The sequence below is a fragment of the Chrysemys picta genome, chromosome 17, assembly GCF_011386835.1.
Source record: "Chrysemys picta bellii isolate R12L10 chromosome 17, ASM1138683v2, whole genome shotgun sequence".
Classification (NCBI taxonomy): Eukaryota; Metazoa; Chordata; order Testudines; family Emydidae; genus Chrysemys; species Chrysemys picta.
The window spans coordinates 11,536,470-11,554,837 of record NC_088807.1 but is presented as its reverse complement, the minus strand read 5'-3'; the positions used below and the strand labels follow the sequence as shown (position 1 = coordinate 11,554,837).

Below are 18,368 nucleotides of genomic sequence, written 5' to 3'. Positions count from 1 at the left end.
CTAGATCTGCTCTGCCTCTGACAACTCCCAGCTATACCCAGCCACCAGATGTCCTGATTTTATAGGGACAGTCCCGATTTTTGGGTCTTTTTCTTATATAGGCTCCTATTACCCCTCGCCCCCTGTCCCAATTTTTCACACTTGCTGTCTGGTCACCTTAACCCAGTGTAGGGTTTGGTGCTGCCACTTTGGCAGCAGCATGATTCTGGCCTTAAAATGTATCTGTTTAGTAATTATTTTGGGGTCTGGCAATATTTTCCTGAAGAACAAATATGAGAGAAAAGGAAATGGGGATTTTTGACAGTTTTGTTACATGTTTGAATTTTTAACAATAATATGAGATGTCAAATACCAAGCTCACATGGAATTTGTTTAGTCAAAGAATGCAGAAAGGAGGGTTTTATTCAGTACTCATCCAGTCTGAAAACTGGAGAAGTGACTGTAGCACAGTTTGCTCCTCGCTAACTCCCCAAACCCATTTTCTTATATCCTGTTCAGGACAAAAAATTCCTTTCCCAAAACTAATTTAACTGTGTGTTATGGTCCTGATATCCCAATTTATGTAACCAATAAGCTAAATACTGAGCCATTGTTGTATATGTTCAAGGTGTAGAAGTATACTTACTGTGACAACCGCTATTCTGAAGTTTTCCTGAATTTTTGTCACTTAAAATCCAAAATCTTGGACTAGCTTCTGAGATCAGTTACATAAATTCAGATATGGAGTTATTCCACTGACTGCAAAGTCTTTTTTTCTGGATTCACAAAACTCAAATTGATTGAAGATTCTGTCTCTTGGCTCCAACTATGAAAACCTTACTCGGTTAGATAAAATAAAGGGCCCATTTTTTTAGTGTTTATTTCAGAAAACTGCTGTGCAGATAATTCTGTGGGACTTCCTCTATGTTTAAAATTGTCTAACACAGAGCAGAATCTGACCTACTTTTTTGTATTTTGAATGCTTTTTTCTGATTATGTATGGAATTGTTCAGTAATATATCTAGCTAATCAACCTTTATTATTAGTTTTCCCAATTTAAAAACAAAAAGTAATGTATGAAAGATATTGTTCTTTCTCAGGCCAAAGCCTTGATGAAAACAGTAAGTTAGCATTGAATTCTGAGTACTTACCCTCCCCCAGCACAAAGGATTGAAGAGTCAATTATTTTGAAATAAAATCCTCTTGAAAACCTTATTCATACACGTGGCCATGAGTCATGCCTGCCTCCAAAATTGCAAGCGTGTCAGGATTTAAAAGCAGTGGAATTGCTGCTGTTCCACTGCATGGGAAGGAAGGCAAGTTATGTAACGACTAAGGCCAAGATTCACAAAGGTATTTAGATGCCTACATCCCATTGATTTCGGTGGGAGTTGGGTGCCTAAAACCCTTTCTGAACCTGGGCCTAGATTAACATATTTATAACTATTAAGGCCAAAAGGGACCATTAGACCATATAGTCTCATCTCCTGTATAACACAGGCCATAGAATTTCATCCAGTTACCCTTGTATTGAGTCCAGCAACTTGTGTTTGGCTAAAGCATCTTCCAGATGATTGACATAGTCTCTTCTGTCCTTATGTCCATGAGTCTATGAGAAAGGCTTCTATTCTTGATCTGAAGATATCAAGGGATGAATAATCCACACTTCTGTTGGGAATTTGGTCTAACAGTTAATCACCCTCATGTTAAGAAATGTGTGCCTTATTTCTAATTTGAATTTTTCTGCCTTTAACTTCCAGCCACAGGTGCTTGTTATGCCTTTCTCTGCTAGATTAAAGACCCCTTTGTTGCTACATGGCCTAGTATATCTCTGTATAAGGTGACCAGATGTCCTGATTTTATAGGGACAGTCCCAATATTTGGGACTTTTTCTTATATAAACACCTATTACCCCCAGCCCTGTCCTGATTTTTCACACTCTGTCAGTGACTGGGACATGGGTGGTCGTGCCTAGTGATTGGAGCAGGCGTCACGCCCAGTGGTTGGAGCTGACATCAGTAGCTAGGAATCGGAGTCAAGGGTCAGAACTGGAGTCAGAGGTCAGATGCCAGAGCCACGCTGGAATCAGGAGCTAGGAGTCAGAGTCTTGGGTCAGAACATGAAGACAGACCTCTTGTCTGATGCCTTTACTTGGGCTGAGGGATTTCACAATCCAACTGTGCACTTACAGAGTTCCACCAAGATTGTGGGCGCTGAGTTAGATCTAAAAGGAGACTTAGACTCCGCATTGCAATGCCTCACTTTAAGCACCTTGCTGCCTAGTGCAATCCACAGTCATAACATAAGTGCTCAAACTCCTTGTACAATGCACAGAGAGAGGCGGGTGCCTAAAAAGGGATTCATGAAGTCAACATGCTGTGCTGCCTAAAGCAACCAGTAGGAATTGCTGAGGAAACATGTATGGCCTAAGCTTAACCCTCAAAGGGAAGTGGGTACTTAAGTCAGATAAACTGCAGAAAGGATCCCTTTTTACTCTATATATCAGTAGTTAAAGCATTCACCCAGGATGTGAGAGATGTGGGTTCAAATCCCAATTTCATCTCACGTGGAGCAGTGATTTTACCCCAGGTCTCCTTCCTCCCCTGAGCACTGGAACATTCTGTTACGAGGGGCCTCTGAGGCTATGGCTACACTGGCACTTTACAGCGCCGCAACTTTCTCGCTCAGGGGTGTGAAAAAACACCCCCCTGACTGCAACAAGTTACAGTGCTGTAAAGCGCCAGTATAAACAGTGCCCCAGCACTGTTGAGGTGGAGTATCTGCAGCCCTGGGAGAGCTCTCTCCCAGCGCTGGCGCGCGACCACAGTCGCACTTCAAAGTGCTGCTGCGGGAGTGCTCCCGCGGCAGCGCTTTGGAGTTTCGAGTGTAGCCACGGCCTTAGTGTCTACTATTAAAGGTTTTCCACTCTGTATGAAGTACTTAGTCATTGGATCAGGGACCGGAAATCAGGTCACCCACTTCCCAGGTCAGTGCCCCAACCACTGGGCTCTAGAGTCTCACTCACTCCTTGCTGCAGTGACTATTCAAGTATTTCATATAAAGTCACACAGGTTGAAGAGGAGAGATTGAGATAAGAGCCCCCCACATAATACCCTGTAGCCCAGTGGTTCAGGCATTTACCTGGGAGGTGGAAGACCTATGATCAAATCCCTTCTCCAAATGGGGTACTGTGGGATTTAAACCCAGATGTCCCATGTCTTGGGTGAGTGCGTTAAGTACTCCTGTGGGGCCTGATCTGGTAGGCCTGGTCTTGGACAACCTCTGAGATGGCCTAGCTGCTCTGGCCCCCCAGGAAAGATAGTGGGGGATCCCCTACGTTGAGCATCCTGCTAGGGCTTTGGTTTGAACTAGGCAACAGGCAACTAGTCTTAAGCTGCTTTGCACAGGCTCACTGGCCAAAAATTAGGCACCTAGAGGCATAGGCACTGACTCTGTGGCTCCTCCCAGCGCTTCCCGCTGCCTAACAGCGGTTTGGTGGTGCTTTGGACTTTCCGGGAGGGAGGAGGAGGAGCAGGGACACAGCGGAGCGCTCAGTGGAGGAGGCAGAGAAGAGGCAGGGCAGGGGCAGGGACTTGGGGGAAGGGGGTGGAATGGGAGCGGGGTGAGAAGAGGTGGGGAAGGGGCAGGGGGGGGTCAAGCACCCACCAGGCAAAGGGGAAGTTGGCGCCTATGCCTACAGATTTAAGCACAGGGCATCAAATTCTTTGTATGTGTGTATGCCGGGGGTGGTGAGGGGGGAGTTGTGCCAGCATACAGAACATTGTAGGTTATTATATTATATTGTGGAAGTCCAGGGAGGGCTAAAAGTGAAAGACAGACTGGGGCATAAAGACCTACAAAACCTGGGCAGGGGCAAACCAAAGACTTGGGGGGAACAATTGCCCCTTTACGCCATAGCAAATGATGCCTCTGGTTATACAGCAACTGAGTAGAGGTTTTGATACCTTGAACTGAGGTATCTAAAGGGGCAGTTAGGCACCTAAATCCCTTTGTGGACCTAGCTTCTGGGCTTGTTTTTCAACCTCTTTGGGGAGAACCTGAGAGCAAAGAAGAACCACAGGTATAGGCAAAGAGAATTTCTTAAGCACAGTTGACTTTACTCTTAAAGGAGGCCTTAGAGTTACAGACTTTTGAAAAATAACAAACACCTGAAATTCAATCCTTAGAATAGTCCTCACTACCCTGGGAGTCCTGGGTTTGGGCAGCATCCCTAAGGGAGTCCACATAGACTCATAGACTCATAGACTTTAAGGTCAGAAGGGACCATTATGATCATCTGGTCTGACCCCCTGCATGCTGCAGGCCACAAAACCGTCCCTACCCTTCCCTTGACTCTGCTGATGAAGTCCCCAAATCCTGTGTTTTAGTGACTTCAATTGGCAGAGAATCCTCCTGCTAGCGATCCCTGCCCCATGCTGCGGAGGAAGGCGAAAAACCTCCAGGGCCTCAGCCAATCTACCCTGGAGGAAAATTCCTTCCCGACCCCAAATATGGCGATCAGTAAGACCCCGAGCATGTAGGCAAGAGTCTCCAGCCTGACCCTTGTTAGCCATTATACTATTTACCTGCCATTGCTCGGTATTCCTCAGCTAATATGTTTTACCATTAAACCATTCCCTCCATAAACGTATCTAACTTAATCTTAAAACCAGACAGGTCCCTCGCCACCACCGTTTCCCTCGGAAGGCCGTTCCAATATTTCACCCCTCTGACGGTCAGAAACCTTTGTTTAATTTCAAGCCTAAACTTCCCCACGGCCAGTTTATATCCATTCATTCTCGTGTCCACATTAGTACTAAGCTGGAATAATTCCTGCCTCCACTCTCTTCAGCTAGGTGTTCTGTTCCTGACTACAAAAAAGCCCCTGGGCTTAGAGACCATTCCTAAATAAAAATAAATTAAATTAATGGAGCTATCCCATCTCCTAGAACTGGAATGGACCTTGAAAGGTCATTGAGTCCAGCCCCCTGCCTTCACTAGCAGGACCAAGTACTGATTTTTGCCCCAGATCCCTAAGTGGCCCCCTCAAGGATTGAACTCACAATGCTGGGTTTAGCAAGCCAATGTTCAAACCACTGAGCTATCCTGCCTCTTTTAAAACAGCCTCTGACACCTTTTTCTGCCTCTGCACTTCCTCCAGGACTTTCCAGGCTCCACCCATTATAAGCAGAGTAATTTAAAGTCATTGGGCTTGCTTCCAGCAGAACCATTGTCCCACTGGGATAAAGTCCTTCAACCCTGATGGCTACTGCTTGCTCTGTCACAGCTTTCCAGATATAGTGTGTCCACCATGTGTTAAATCTCTGATACAGAAGGGATACTCTAACCCAAAATTAATACAATCATAAATGGCCTTCACAAAACAAAGTGGAGCTCCTCAGTTGACACAGACATTCAAAGTAGAGCTGGCTGGGAATTTTGTACAAATCATTTTTTTCATAGAAAGATGCCAATTTGTTGAAACTGAAACTGTTCATGAAACAGGTTTGTATTCAATGACTCTCCAGGCTTGAAAAAAAGTTGAAAAACAGTTTCAAAGTTGTCACAACATTCTGACATTTCCAAAACAAAATATTCCAGTTGAAATGATTTTTTTTCAAAATATAATCTAAATATACTAAAAAGGGGGCTTAAAAAAGAGAAAACATCAACATTGAAATGAAACATTTCAATATTATTGAAACAAAATGTTTCAGTTGGCCTAAGCTGAATTTTTGTTTAGATTTTGACTTTTTGTCCCCATTTGAGGTGGGAAAAAGAAACTCTTGAAAGTATTCCAGGTATGGAAAATCTATTTTCCACCCAACTCTCATTCAAAGTCCTGGATTGATATGTGAAGGCTAACTCTTTGAACATTCTAGCCACCCTTGCATAATAACACATCCACACATAACTCTTGAGTAGGTTCCCTATATAAAGACTGTCTAGTTAGTGACCAAATTTCCTCAGATCATATTATGAGTGTGAAAGACAGCACAAGAAGCATTTTGCCACTGTCCCTCCTCAGCACCGGAAGCCTCCAATCTTGGGCTACATTCAATATGAAATGTCATAGTTGCAGTGCAGCCAACCGGCACAACAAACTGTAAAGGAATATCGAGGAGTCCAGTGGCATGTTAAAGACTAACAGATTTATTTGGGCATAAACTATCGTGGGTAAAAAAATCCCACTTCTTCAGATGCATGGAATGAAAATTAGATACAGGCATAGATATACTAGCATATGAAGAGAAGGGAGTTACCTTACAAGTGGAGAACCAGTGTTGACAAGGCCAATTCAGGAAGGGTGGATGTGGTCCACTCCCAATAATTGATGAGGAGGTATCAATGCCAAGAGAGGGAAAATTGCTTTCGTAGTGAGCCAGCCAGTCCCTATTACAGCCCAAATTAATGGTGTTAAATTTGCAAATGAATTGTAGCTCTGCAGTTTCTCTTTGAAGTCTGTTTTTGAAGTTTTTTTGTTGCAGGATGGCTACTTTTAAATCTACAAAAAAAAACTTCACCATTTGTGAGGGAAGCAGTATTAAAACCTGATTTTGTTTGTGTACAGACAAACATAACATGACATAGGGTGATAGTTTAAAATGATCAAGTAGGAATTAGGTACCCAACTACCAATACCTTTTAGTGGGAGTTGGGCATCTACCTTCCCTCTGTGCCTTTGAAAATGTCCCTAAATTTTTATTGTATTTAATTGCCTTTAGCTAATTCAGTCAAATTCATGTTCTTCAGGGCAATTCAAAGTACTACTGTATAAGTAGGGGCATTGCCAGCAGATCAAGGGACGTGATCATTCTTCTCTATTCAGCATTGGTGAGGCCTCATCTGGAGTACTGTGTCCAGTTTTGGGCCCCACACTACAAGAAGGATGTGGAAAAATTGGAAAGAGTCCAGCAGAGGTCAACAAAAATGATTAGGGGGCTGGAGCACATGAAACATTTCAAAATTATTGAAACAAAGTATTTCAGTTGACCTGAGCTAAATATTTTGGTTTGTTTTTGGCTTTTTGTTATGTAAATATTTTCAAGTTTTTGTCCCCATTGAAGTGGGAAAAACATCAAACTCTTGAAAATATTCCAGGAATGGGAAAAATATTTTCCACCTAACTCTAATTCAAAACTCTGCACTGATATGTGAAGGGTAACTAACTCTCTGAACTCTCAAACCACCTCCTAAACCCCATACATAATAACAACATCTGATCCACACATAATCCTTGGGTAGGTTCCCTGTATAAAACCTGCCTACTTAGGGACGTAATTTCTCCAGACCCTATCATGTGTGTGGAGGGCAAGCACAAGAGGCCTTTTACTACTGCCCCTCTTCAGCACCAAAAGCCTCAACTCTTGGGCTAGATTCAGTAACTGTCCCTGAGAAATGTCATTGTTGCAGTGCAGCCACCTGGTACAAAGAACTGTAAAGAAATACATTGATTTAGGGGGTCTGTGTGACAGATACAATGTGGGGTAGCTGGCTCTAAGACCCCTTCAGCAGTATCTAGCGCAGAGGTTACGTTGCTTCAGGGCAGATGGGGCCATAGTTGGGTCATTCCTATAATCTGGCTATTCTCATATAGTGCAGCCATACATAGCGGCTGTTAAAGTCAAAGTGCAATTTAGAGCAACCCTCAACACTGCTCTAACCGTCATCAGCTCTGAACCAGCAGCCCTGGAATAGGTGGGGGTATAAGCGAGTTTATACTCTTTTAATCTTTTGCCCATCTTGGCATTGTTTCAGGCTGAAGTAATAAATTTCACACTCATCAGGGTTATTCAAATTACTACACAAATTTAAGAGGCTGAGTTATTTATGTGAGTGAGGCACAGATTTAAATCTTGATTTTATTTGTGTACAAACTTAAATATACCATGAAATAGTAGAGGTGATATTTTAAAAGGCACAAGTAGGAGATAGGCACCCAACTTCCAATTTATTTCAATGGGACTGAGGCACTGAACTTTGTGCCTTTGAAAACCTCCATCTAATTTTTATTGTATTTAATTGTCCTCAACTAATTTGGTCAATTCCAGATGGTGAGAGACCTGATTTTGTATTTTCATTTAATCCATTATCAGAGTATTTTGTAACATCTCTAGATGATTTAGTCTGATTAAAGATTTGCTCATTTTTACAGGACCACTCCTGGAGGAACATGGTAAGTGTCTATTGCTTCTTAAAATCTGAGAAGAGCTCTACAATCAGAGGCATATTGATGTTGCTGTTACTTGAAAAATGTTTTCAGTCTTTATCTTTTGTTACAATGTGTCTGACAAAGTCACCTTACCACATGAGCTGGTTGAAAAGTCAAGGACTTTTTCCCCTCCAAAAAAAAATAAAAAATAATCAAAATAAAACATTCAATTCCAATCTCAATGAACATCTTCATTTTGGTTTAAAATTTCCGGACAAAAACAACAACAACCCCCCCCCCCCAAATGTTATTTTCCTAAAAAAAAAAAAAAAATCTTTTCAGTGAAAAAGCAGGAAAAATATGGTTGAAAACTTTTTTTTAGCAGTTCTAACATGAGTAAGAACAACAGGATTTCACCCTTAATTTATTTAGTTTTCCAGAATAAAAATGTATATGTTTCAGTATTTGCTTTCCTTTTCATAGATTTTCAGGGAGGGCAGCAGTAAGTCTGTGCTGATTTTTCATCAATTTCACTCACACTTAAATTGTCGAAAATAGAAATTTCCATACTGAACTCTTCCCCTCCTGTCATTACAGTGAGTGCATTTAAAAATTAATTTTCATTTTAGCAATATTCCCTATACTTGTAGAAGTTAGGGAAGCTAAAACCGCTAGAGTTTCTGAAAGACCATAAGGTGTCCAACACTGGGAAAGAGAGGGAAGCAGTGTCTTGTGTTTGTGTGTGTGTGTGTGTGTGTGTGTGTTTGATAACACATAATAACATAAGAACAGCCATACTGGGTTAGACCAATGGTCCATCTAGCCCAGAATCCTGTCTCTGACAGTGGCCAGTGCCAGGTACTTCAGAAGGAATGAGCAGAACAGACAATCAAGTGATCCATCTCCCATCATCCACTCCCTGCTTTGGTCAGTCAGAGTATATCACTTCCACCACTTTCCCCATATCCAGAGACCCAGGTATCTCATAGAAGGCAATCAAGTTGGTCAGGCATGATTTGCCCTTGGTGAATCCATGTTGATTGTTCCTGATCACCTTCCTCTCCTCCAAGTGCTTCAAAATGGGTTCCCTGAGGACGTGTTCCATGATTTTTCCAGGGACTGAGGTGAGGCTAAGTATATATAGATGGACACTATATTTGCCTTTTTCCAATCATCTGAAACCATCTCTGATCATCATACATTTTCCAAGTTCATGTCCAATGGCTCGGCAATCACATATGCCAACTCTGTCAGCACCCTCGGATGCATTGCATCCAGCCACATGGACTTGTGCATGTCTAGTTTTTCTAAATAGTCCTTAATCTATTCTTTCACCACTGAGGGCTGCTCACCTCCTCCCCATACTGTGCTACCAGTGCAGCAGTCTTGGAGCTGACCTTGTCTGTGAAGATTGAGGCAAAAAAAGCATTGAGTACTTCAGCTTTTCCTACAGCTGTCACTAGGTTGCCTCCCCCATTTTTTAAGGGTCCCACACTTTCCCTGACCTCCTTCTTGTTGCTAATATACCTGTAGAAACCCTCCTTGTTATTGTTACCAGCTTTGCCCATTGCTTTGGGGTATGCTCATTTATTAGGGTTACTCTTCTGGGGTGGGGGGAATTCTGTACTTCTGTCAATGTATTGCTTGTGTCACTTGTGTTCTCAAAAGGAGCTCTACTTCTCCTGCTGCAAGTTCCCTCCCAATGGAGCTATCCTGCAGGACTTAGATGGGTTCTTCCAGCCCCAGAATGAGACAAACACATACATTAACAGAGCACAGCTGAGAGGACCGGGTTAATCAGCACTCCCAAGCTGACCCCTTATATGTCCCTGGACTCAGTAGGCTGGGTCGAGCAGCACTTCCAAGCCATCACCCTCATATGGCGTTGGACTCAACAGGCTGGGTTGAGCAGCTGCGGTTTTCCTGTTAACCTTCAGCAGCAGAAAACAAACTAATCCCCCCCCCCCATCCAATTCTCTGGATGATCGCTTTATCCCTTCCCCCACCGCGTGGCTGGTATCAGGGAAGATTCCTGCAGGAACCAAACTAACAACCCCCCCCCACCATGAATTTTCTGGGATGATCGCTTTACCCCTCCCCCCTCCTCGTGGCTGGTATCAGGGAAGATCCCTGCTAGCCAAACGCGAAAAGCTCAGGGCCAATTCCCCTCCCCCCCCCCGCACTTGGCTAACAGCAGGGAAGGATTTCTTTTCAGCCACAGGCAAACAGCCCAGTAGGAATGGCCACCGCTGTCCCCTTAATTAAATTCCCGTATTTCAACCAGGTTACCATGAGCGATATCACTCTCCTGAGGATTACACAGTGAGGTAAAGAATGGATGTTGCTTGAATGCCAGCAAACACCGGGACCATATGCTGCCAGGCTTTGTCATGCAATGATACCAGACTACTTGCTACTAGCATGGCGTGGTCAAGTGTCCTACCATGGAGGACGGAATAAGGCTGCACTGCCCAGAAACCTTCTGCAAAAGCTTTGGGAATACCTTCAGGAGAGCTTCATGGAGATGTCCCTTGAGGATTTCCGCTCCATCCCCAGACACGTTAACAGACTTTTCCAGTAGCTGTACTGGCCGCGAATGCATCCCAAGTCCTTAGGGCAAATTAATCATTAAAAAACGCTTGCTTTTAAACCATGTCTTATATTTTAAAAGGTAAACTCACCTGAGATTCCTTCCATGGGGTCATGGTCTTGGGTACTGGCTTGGGAGGCTTGGGAGGGTACTTCAGTCAGGCTGAGAAAAAGATCCTGGCTGTTGGGGAGAATGGAGTGTTGTGTGCTCTCCGCAAGCTCGTCCTCCTCCTCCTCCTCCACAGAATCCTCAGGTGTGGCTGATGAGATTACCCCCGCCTCAGAATCCACGGTCAGAGGTGGGGTAGTGGTGGCGGCCCCCCCCTAGAATTGCATGCAGCTCGGTGTAGAAGCGGCATGTCCGTGTCTCTGACCCGGAACGACCATTTGCCTCCTTTGTTTTCTGATAGGCTTGTCTGAGCTCCTTGACTTTCACGCGGCACTGCTTTGAGTCCCTATTGTGGCCTCTCACCATCATGCCCTTGGAGATTTTTTTCAAAAGTTTTGGCATTTTGTCTTTTTGAACGAAGTTCTGCTAGCACTGAATCCTCTCCCCATATAGCGATCAGATCCAGTACCTCCCGTACGGTCCATGTTGGTGCTCTTTTTCGATTATCGGCTTGCATGGTTATCTGTGCTGATGAGCTCTCTGTGGTCACCTGTGCTCTCCACGCTGGGCAAACAGGAAATAAAATTCAAATGTTCGCGGGGCTTTTCCTGTCTATCTGGCCAGTGCATCTGAGTTCAGATTGCTGTCCAGAGCGGTCACAATGGTGCACTGTGGGATAGCTCCCGGAGGTCAATACCATCGAATTGCGGCCACACTAACCCTAAATCGAAATGGCAATATCGATTTCGGCGCTACTCCGCTCGTCGGGGAGGAGTACAGAAATCGACTTTAAGAGCCCTTTATTTCGAAAGAAATGGCTTCGTTGTGTGGACAGGTGAAGGATTAATTCAATTTAACGCTGCTAAATTCGAATTAAACTCATAGTGTAGACCAGGCACAGTGACTTGCATGACATTCCAAAGAACACTGAAACTATCAATTTGGGGGTAATAAACTTGCTTTTTAAGAGGAGGATGTCACTGCCATGACATATGGTGTGTTCTTGTGTAGGGACTGTAGAAGTTATTTTAGGCTGAAGAAAAGGGCAGATTAAGCTCTTTTTCTGCATCTTGTGTTTGATAAATTGGATAAGAAGATCCTATATGGTACATGTGCTGAACAGTAACTGGAAAATTATCTGCATGCCTAGATTAAATACCTTATATCTTTTTTCAGGAAATCACAGGAAACAGCATGATCCTGAAGCAGGTAAACAATATTGTAGGCTAATCTAAAATATTAGCAAGTGTTAACTGCCATGCCATGTATAATATTTTTGTTTGATGATATAGTGTGTATTGTCTAAAAAGGGTAAGCCTAGTGACACAGGTCTGACCAGACTGACACCCCCTGCAATGTAATCGTATCCTGTCAGCAGACAGGATACTGGGCTAGATGGACCATTGGTCTGACCCAGTATGGCCATTCTTCTGTTCTTAACTGGAGTTATTTATATTGGGTTCCCTGAGGACGTGTTCCATGATTTTTCCAGGGACTGAGGTGAGGCTAAGCATATATAGATGGACACTATATTTGCCTTTTTCCAATCATCTGAAACCACCTCTGATCATCATACATTTTCCAAGTTCATGTCCAATGGCTCAGCAATCACATATGCCAACTCTGTCAGCACCCTCGGATGCATTGCATCCAGCCACATGGACTTGTGCATGTCTAGTTTTTCTAAATAGTCCTTAATCTGTTCTTTCACCACTGAGGGCTGCTCACCTCCTCCCCATACTGTGCTACCAGTGCAGCAGTCTTGGAGCTGACCTTGTCTGTGAAGATTGAGGCAAAAAAAGCATTGAGTACTTCAGCTTTTCCTACAGCTGTCACTAGGTTGCCTCCCCCATTTTTTAAGGGTCCCACACTTTCCCTGACCTCCTTCTTGTTGCTAATATACCTGTAGAAACCCTCCTTGTTACTGTTACCAGCTTTGCCCATTGCTTTGGGGTATGCTCATTTATTAGGGTTGCTCTTCTGGGGTGGGGGGAATTCTGTACTTCTATCAATGTATTGCTTGTGTCACTTGTGTTCTCAAAAGGAACTCTACTTCTCCCTGCTGCAAGTTCCCTCCCAATGGAGCTATCCTGCAGGACTTAGATGGGTTCTTCCAGCCCCAGAATGAGACAAACACACACATTAACAGAGCACAGCTGAGAGGACCGGGTTAATCAACACTCCCAAGCTGACCCCTTATATGTCCCTGAACTCAGTAGGCTGGGTCGAGCAGCACTTCCAAGCCATCACCCTCATATGGCATTGGACTCAACAGGCTGGGTTGAGCAGCACCTCCAAGCTCTCACCCTCATATGCCATGTGCATCGCACCGGAATAGAGTATGCCTGAGCAGGTTGGCTCGAGCAGCACTTTCAAGCTGCCACCCTCATATGCCCCTGGACTCAGCATAGTTTAGAAAACTATAACTAATCACACAAGTCAGGGTCAGAAGACTAGAGGGAGAGAGAGAGAGAGAGATGGGTTCTCACCTCTTCATGAAGCTTGAATCAATTGGGGGTCCTAGGTGGTTGTGGTAGCTGAGGGTCTGAAGTGCTAGAGACAGGCAGAGCCCCCAACGTGATCAGTCAGGAGAAGATGAAGTCCCAATGGAACTTATGCAGAGTTTGGATCCAGGCATCAGAACACTTACTTGAGCATGGGTAGGATTTTTTGTAGAGAAACAACAATGGTTCAAGGGAGAACACTAAATTTGTTTATGTGTAAACAAGGGAGAATACCAAAGTTGTTTTGTTCAGGCTAGACCATGGGAGCTTATCATTCCTGGTTTTGGGTGGTATTCCTTGGAGGGACCTCACAATGCATTTAGGGAGCTTCACTATTTTGGATACCAATAAAGGATTTATTACTTGAATTGGTCTGATAATTATTGAGCTGGGGTGTGCAGGCATGGGTTCATTAACATCTGGACCAGAGATACCCCATCATGAAGTACTTCCCTGCTTATTTGATCCCAGAGTTCCATGCAGTTCTTGCCTTGGAATCTCTGTTCTCCATTCTGTATGCTAATGGAGATGCCGCCTTGTCCCATCTTCAATGCAGATGAGGCTAGGGGAGTTTCCTTAATCCTTTCATCCTTATCCCAGGTGTTTAGGTGTGTCTCCTTTTCATTGCTTTTTGTAAGCCTTTCTTCTGATCAGTTTTGGTTCAAGCAGAAGCTGGGGAGGGCAGGGAGGTCTTTGCTGAGTCAGACAGGCTGGATACTGCGCCCTGGTTCCCCAAGAATACAGAGCTGCAGGGTAACATAACCCTGCACATCCCTTGCTAGCTGCAACTCCAATTGTGCTTTGGCCTTCTTGATTACACCCCTGCACACTCGAGCAATGTTTTTTATACTCCCCCCTAGTCATCTGTCCAAGGTTCCACTTCTTGTAAGCTTCCTTTTTGTGTTTAAGATCACTGAAGCTTTCTCTGTTAAGCTAAGCTGGTCACTTACCATAGTCGCTATTCTTTCTGCACATTGGGATGGTGTGTTCCTGCACCCTCAATAAGGCTTCTTTAAAATACAGTCAGCTCTACTGGACTCCTTTCTCCATCATATTAGCCTTCCAGGGGATCCTGCCCATCAGTTCCCTGAGGGAGTCAACATCTGCTTTTCTGAAGTCCAGGGTCCATATTCTGCTGCTCTCCTTTCTTCCTTTTGTCAGGATCCTGAACTTGACCATCTCATGGTCACTGCTGCCCAGGTTGCCATCCACTTCTACTTCCCCTACCAATTCTTCCCTGTTTGTGAGCAGCAGGTTAAGAGAAGCATGGCCCCTTGTTGGTTCCTCCAGCATTTTCACCAGAAAGTTGTCAAGACTCTCCAAAAACTTCCTGGATTGTCTGTGCACTGCTGTATTGCTCTTCCAGCAGATGTTAGGGTGATTGAAGTGCCCCATGAGAACTAGGGCCTGTGATCTGGAAATGTCTGTTAGTTGTCCAAAGAAAGCCTCGTCCACCTCATCCTCCTGGTCTGGTGGTCTATAGCAGACACCCACCACAACATCACCCTTGTTGCTCTCACCTCTAAACTTAACCCAAAGACTTTCAACAGGCTTGTCTCCAGTTTCATACTGGACCTCTGAGCAATCATACTGCTCTCTTACATACAGTGCAACTCCTCCACCTTTTCTCCCCCGCCTGTCCTTCCTGAACAGTTTATACCCATTCATGACAGTGCTCCAGTCATGTGAATTACCCCACCAAGTCTCTGTATTCCAAACATATCATAGTTTCTTGACTATTCCAGGACTTACAATTATTCCTGCTTGTTTCCCAGGCTTCTTGCATTTGTGTACAAGCACCTAAGATAACACTGCTCTACAGCCAAAATGCTTCTGAAATAAATGTAGTCAAACTTTACTAATTCTGGGTCACTGAGAATGAAAATGATGCTTAAAATTGTTGATTGGCTCTAGTTTTCAAGATATGCTATTGGGTCAATATATACAACCCTTGACTTGGGAATGGCGGAGGATAAGTGAGTTATAAAGGGAAGGGATCTCAATTTAAACCAGAAATGACTAAAATACATCTTTGACTGGATCTATGAATAAATCTATGACTGGGTTTGGACAGTACTTGCTTTTTAGGCAAAACAATGAATGATGCAATCTGAAGCTGGTATTGCATCATACATGATATAAATTGCATCACATTATTCCTAGAAGTCATGGATGATGCAATCACAACGAAGCTTACATCACTCTGCTGAACAAATTGCCCTATATCAGCTCTAGAAATCATACAGTGTCATGCTCTCTTATTTGTCAGTGTTTGATTTTGCAAAGGGACACATTTCTGTTTAGCCAAAGTGAGCAGAGATGCCTCGTACTTGTGTGAACAGTGCAGATAACTTCTGCTATGTTTGGGGTGAAGTGACATTTGCATCACAAAAGCGCAGTATAACCACTATGGTTAAGAAAGCCTATCACCTTTAAAATTGGAGATCAGGACAAGAGGTAGGCCCCACACATATGCTGCAACACTTGTGCAACAAATCTTCGCCAGTGGTTGAACAGGAAAAGGAAATCTATGCCTTTTGCAGTGCCAATGATTTGGAGAGAGCCAACAGATCATACCAGCAATTGTTACTTCTGCATGGTGCCTCCAGTTGGGAAAGGTGTGTCAAAGAAGAAAAAGCAGACTGTGCATTATCCAAACATTCCATCAGCTATACGCCCAGTACCCCACGGAGAAGGACTGCTGGTTCCTGATGCACCAGAATCATTCTCACTTGAGTCAGACGAGGAAGAGGATGAAACTTCTGGTCCTAAACCATCAATATCACAGGACCCACATTTTCTCCCATCCTCCTCCTCTGAACCACACCTCATAACACAAGGTGAACTGAATGACCTTGTCAGGGATTTGGAACTACCCAAGAGTAAGGCAGAGCTGTTGGGCTCCCGACTACAGCAGTGGAATCTCCTGGCAGGTGATGTTAGGGTTTCCATGTTCCATGACCTTCAAATGGATCTTGTCCCATTCTTCTTCATGGAAGGTGATCTTGTAGCCTGCAACAACATCGATGGTGTGATGGCAGCCCTCAACATCGTTCATGATCCAGATGAGTGGAGACTGTTCATTGATTCATCGAAGACGAGTCTTAAAGTTGTTTTACTGCATAATGGCAATGTTTTGCCATCAATTCCAGTTGGTCATGCAGTCCATATGAAGGAAACCTATGACAACATGAAACAACTTTTGAGGTGCATAAACTATGACCAACATCAGTGGCAGCTTTGTGGCGATTTGAAGATTGTTGCTCTCTTGCTTGGTCTGCAGACTGGATACACAAAGTACTGCTGTTTTCTCTGCAAATGGGATAGTCGTGCAAGAGATTCCCACTACATCAAGAAAGATTGGCCACTCCGACAGTCATTGGAGCCTGGGAGGAAAAGTGTTCAGCAGCCACCACTTGTTGAATCAAGAAAGATTTTGTTACCACCCTTACACATCAAGCTGGGTCTGATGAAGAACTTTGTCAAGGCCATTGTCAAAACACAAGCAGCTTTCAAGTACCTCTGTGGAAAATTTCCAGGGTTAAGTGAAGCTAAGATAAAGGAAGGTGTCTTTATTGGTCCTCAGATTCGTGAACTTCTTCGAGATGATGCATTTGACCATGCACTGCGTGGCAAGGAAAAGACGGCATGGAAAGCCTTCCAGTTAGTGGCAATAAATTTTCTCAGAAATAACAAGGCAGACAGCTACAGGTTGTGGTGGAAAACCTTCTCAAGGCATACAAAAGCCTTGGTTGCAACATGTCACTAAAGATACATTGTTTGTACTCTCATCTAGATTTTTTTCCACCAAACTGCGGAGCAGTGAGCAACGAGCACGGTGAGCGATTTCACCAGGACATTGCAACAATGGAGAAATGCTGTCTGGGCAAATGGAGCCCATCAATGCTTGCAGACTATCGCTGGACAGTGACAAGAGATGCTCCATTTAATGAATACAAGAGACAAGCCAAGAAGCACTGAGTAGACACTGAATAGGACTAAATTATGTACATAATAGTTTTTTGCCTTTTGTTTCATAATAAATTTTATTTATATAACCCTTTTGCTGATTTTTAAAGTGTTACATAAACAGAACAGGTGAAATATTATCATGTAAAGCAACCATAAACACATGAAAAGACCTAGGTTTACAATTTATGATTAAAACTCTACTATCTACACAATATACATAGACATAAAATGTAAAAACTTAAATATCTTAGAAACAGTAGCCAATCAAAAAGAACAGGAGCACTTGTGGCACCTTAGAGACTAACAAATTTATTAGAGCATAAGCTTTCATGAACTACAGCCCACTTCAGTAGCCAATCAGTTGTTTTAATTGTCATATTTGAATTCAGCACATGAAAATACATAATAAATAGCACATTTTATCTCTGAAGCAGATGACTTCTCAAAAATTGTAGGCCAGTGTAACTAGACGATTGCCCTACTTTCTCGGTATGAATTATGAGGTCTCCCCTGTTGCACCCTCCTCCTTGTGTTTCCTCCCAGTATCCCACTTTCCCACTTACCTCAGGGCTTAGGTCTCCATTCCCTGGCAAACCTAGTTTAAAGTTCTCCTCAAAAGTTTAAAGCCTGCCTGCGAAGATGCTCTTCCCTCTCTTGATTAGGTGGATTCCATCTCTTCCTAGCAATCCTTCTTCATGGAACAGCATAGAATGGTCGAAGGATCCAAAGCCCTCTCTCTGACACTACCTGTGCAACCACACATTTAGTTCCACAATTCGATGGTCCCTACCTGGGCCTTTTTTCTTCAACAGGGAGGAAGGACAAGAACACGACTTGTGACTCAAACTCCTTTATCTTTCTTCCCAGAGCCACATAGTCTGCAGTTACCCACTCAAGGTCATTCTTGGTAGTGTCATTGGTGCCCACATGGAGAAGTAGCTCCAGGACTCCTTCCCAGGCCTGGCTGTGCTAAGGTGATACTGTGGGTCAGAAACTTCTAGTGGTGGTCACATCTTCAGGCACTTGCTGGCAGGACCATTCACCCCACTATCAGCCCCCCTGT

General features: G+C 43.8%; 1 protein-coding gene across 5 annotated transcripts in view; it reads left to right on the top strand.

Annotated features, from left to right (window-relative positions):
* The window catches only part of LOC112060584 (erythroid membrane-associated protein-like), a 100,959-nt gene that overhangs the window by 62,611 nt on the left and 19,980 nt on the right, over positions 1 to 18,368 (top strand). For all 5 annotated transcript variants that reach the window (XM_065571449.1, XM_065571447.1, XM_065571450.1 and 2 more), the window contains 2 exons: positions 8,135 to 8,155; positions 12,006 to 12,038. In XM_065571449.1, the coding sequence (XP_065427521.1) occupies positions 8,135 to 8,155; positions 12,006 to 12,038 (54 nt within the window). The remainder of the gene's footprint in view (positions 1 to 8,134; positions 8,156 to 12,005; positions 12,039 to 18,368) is intronic.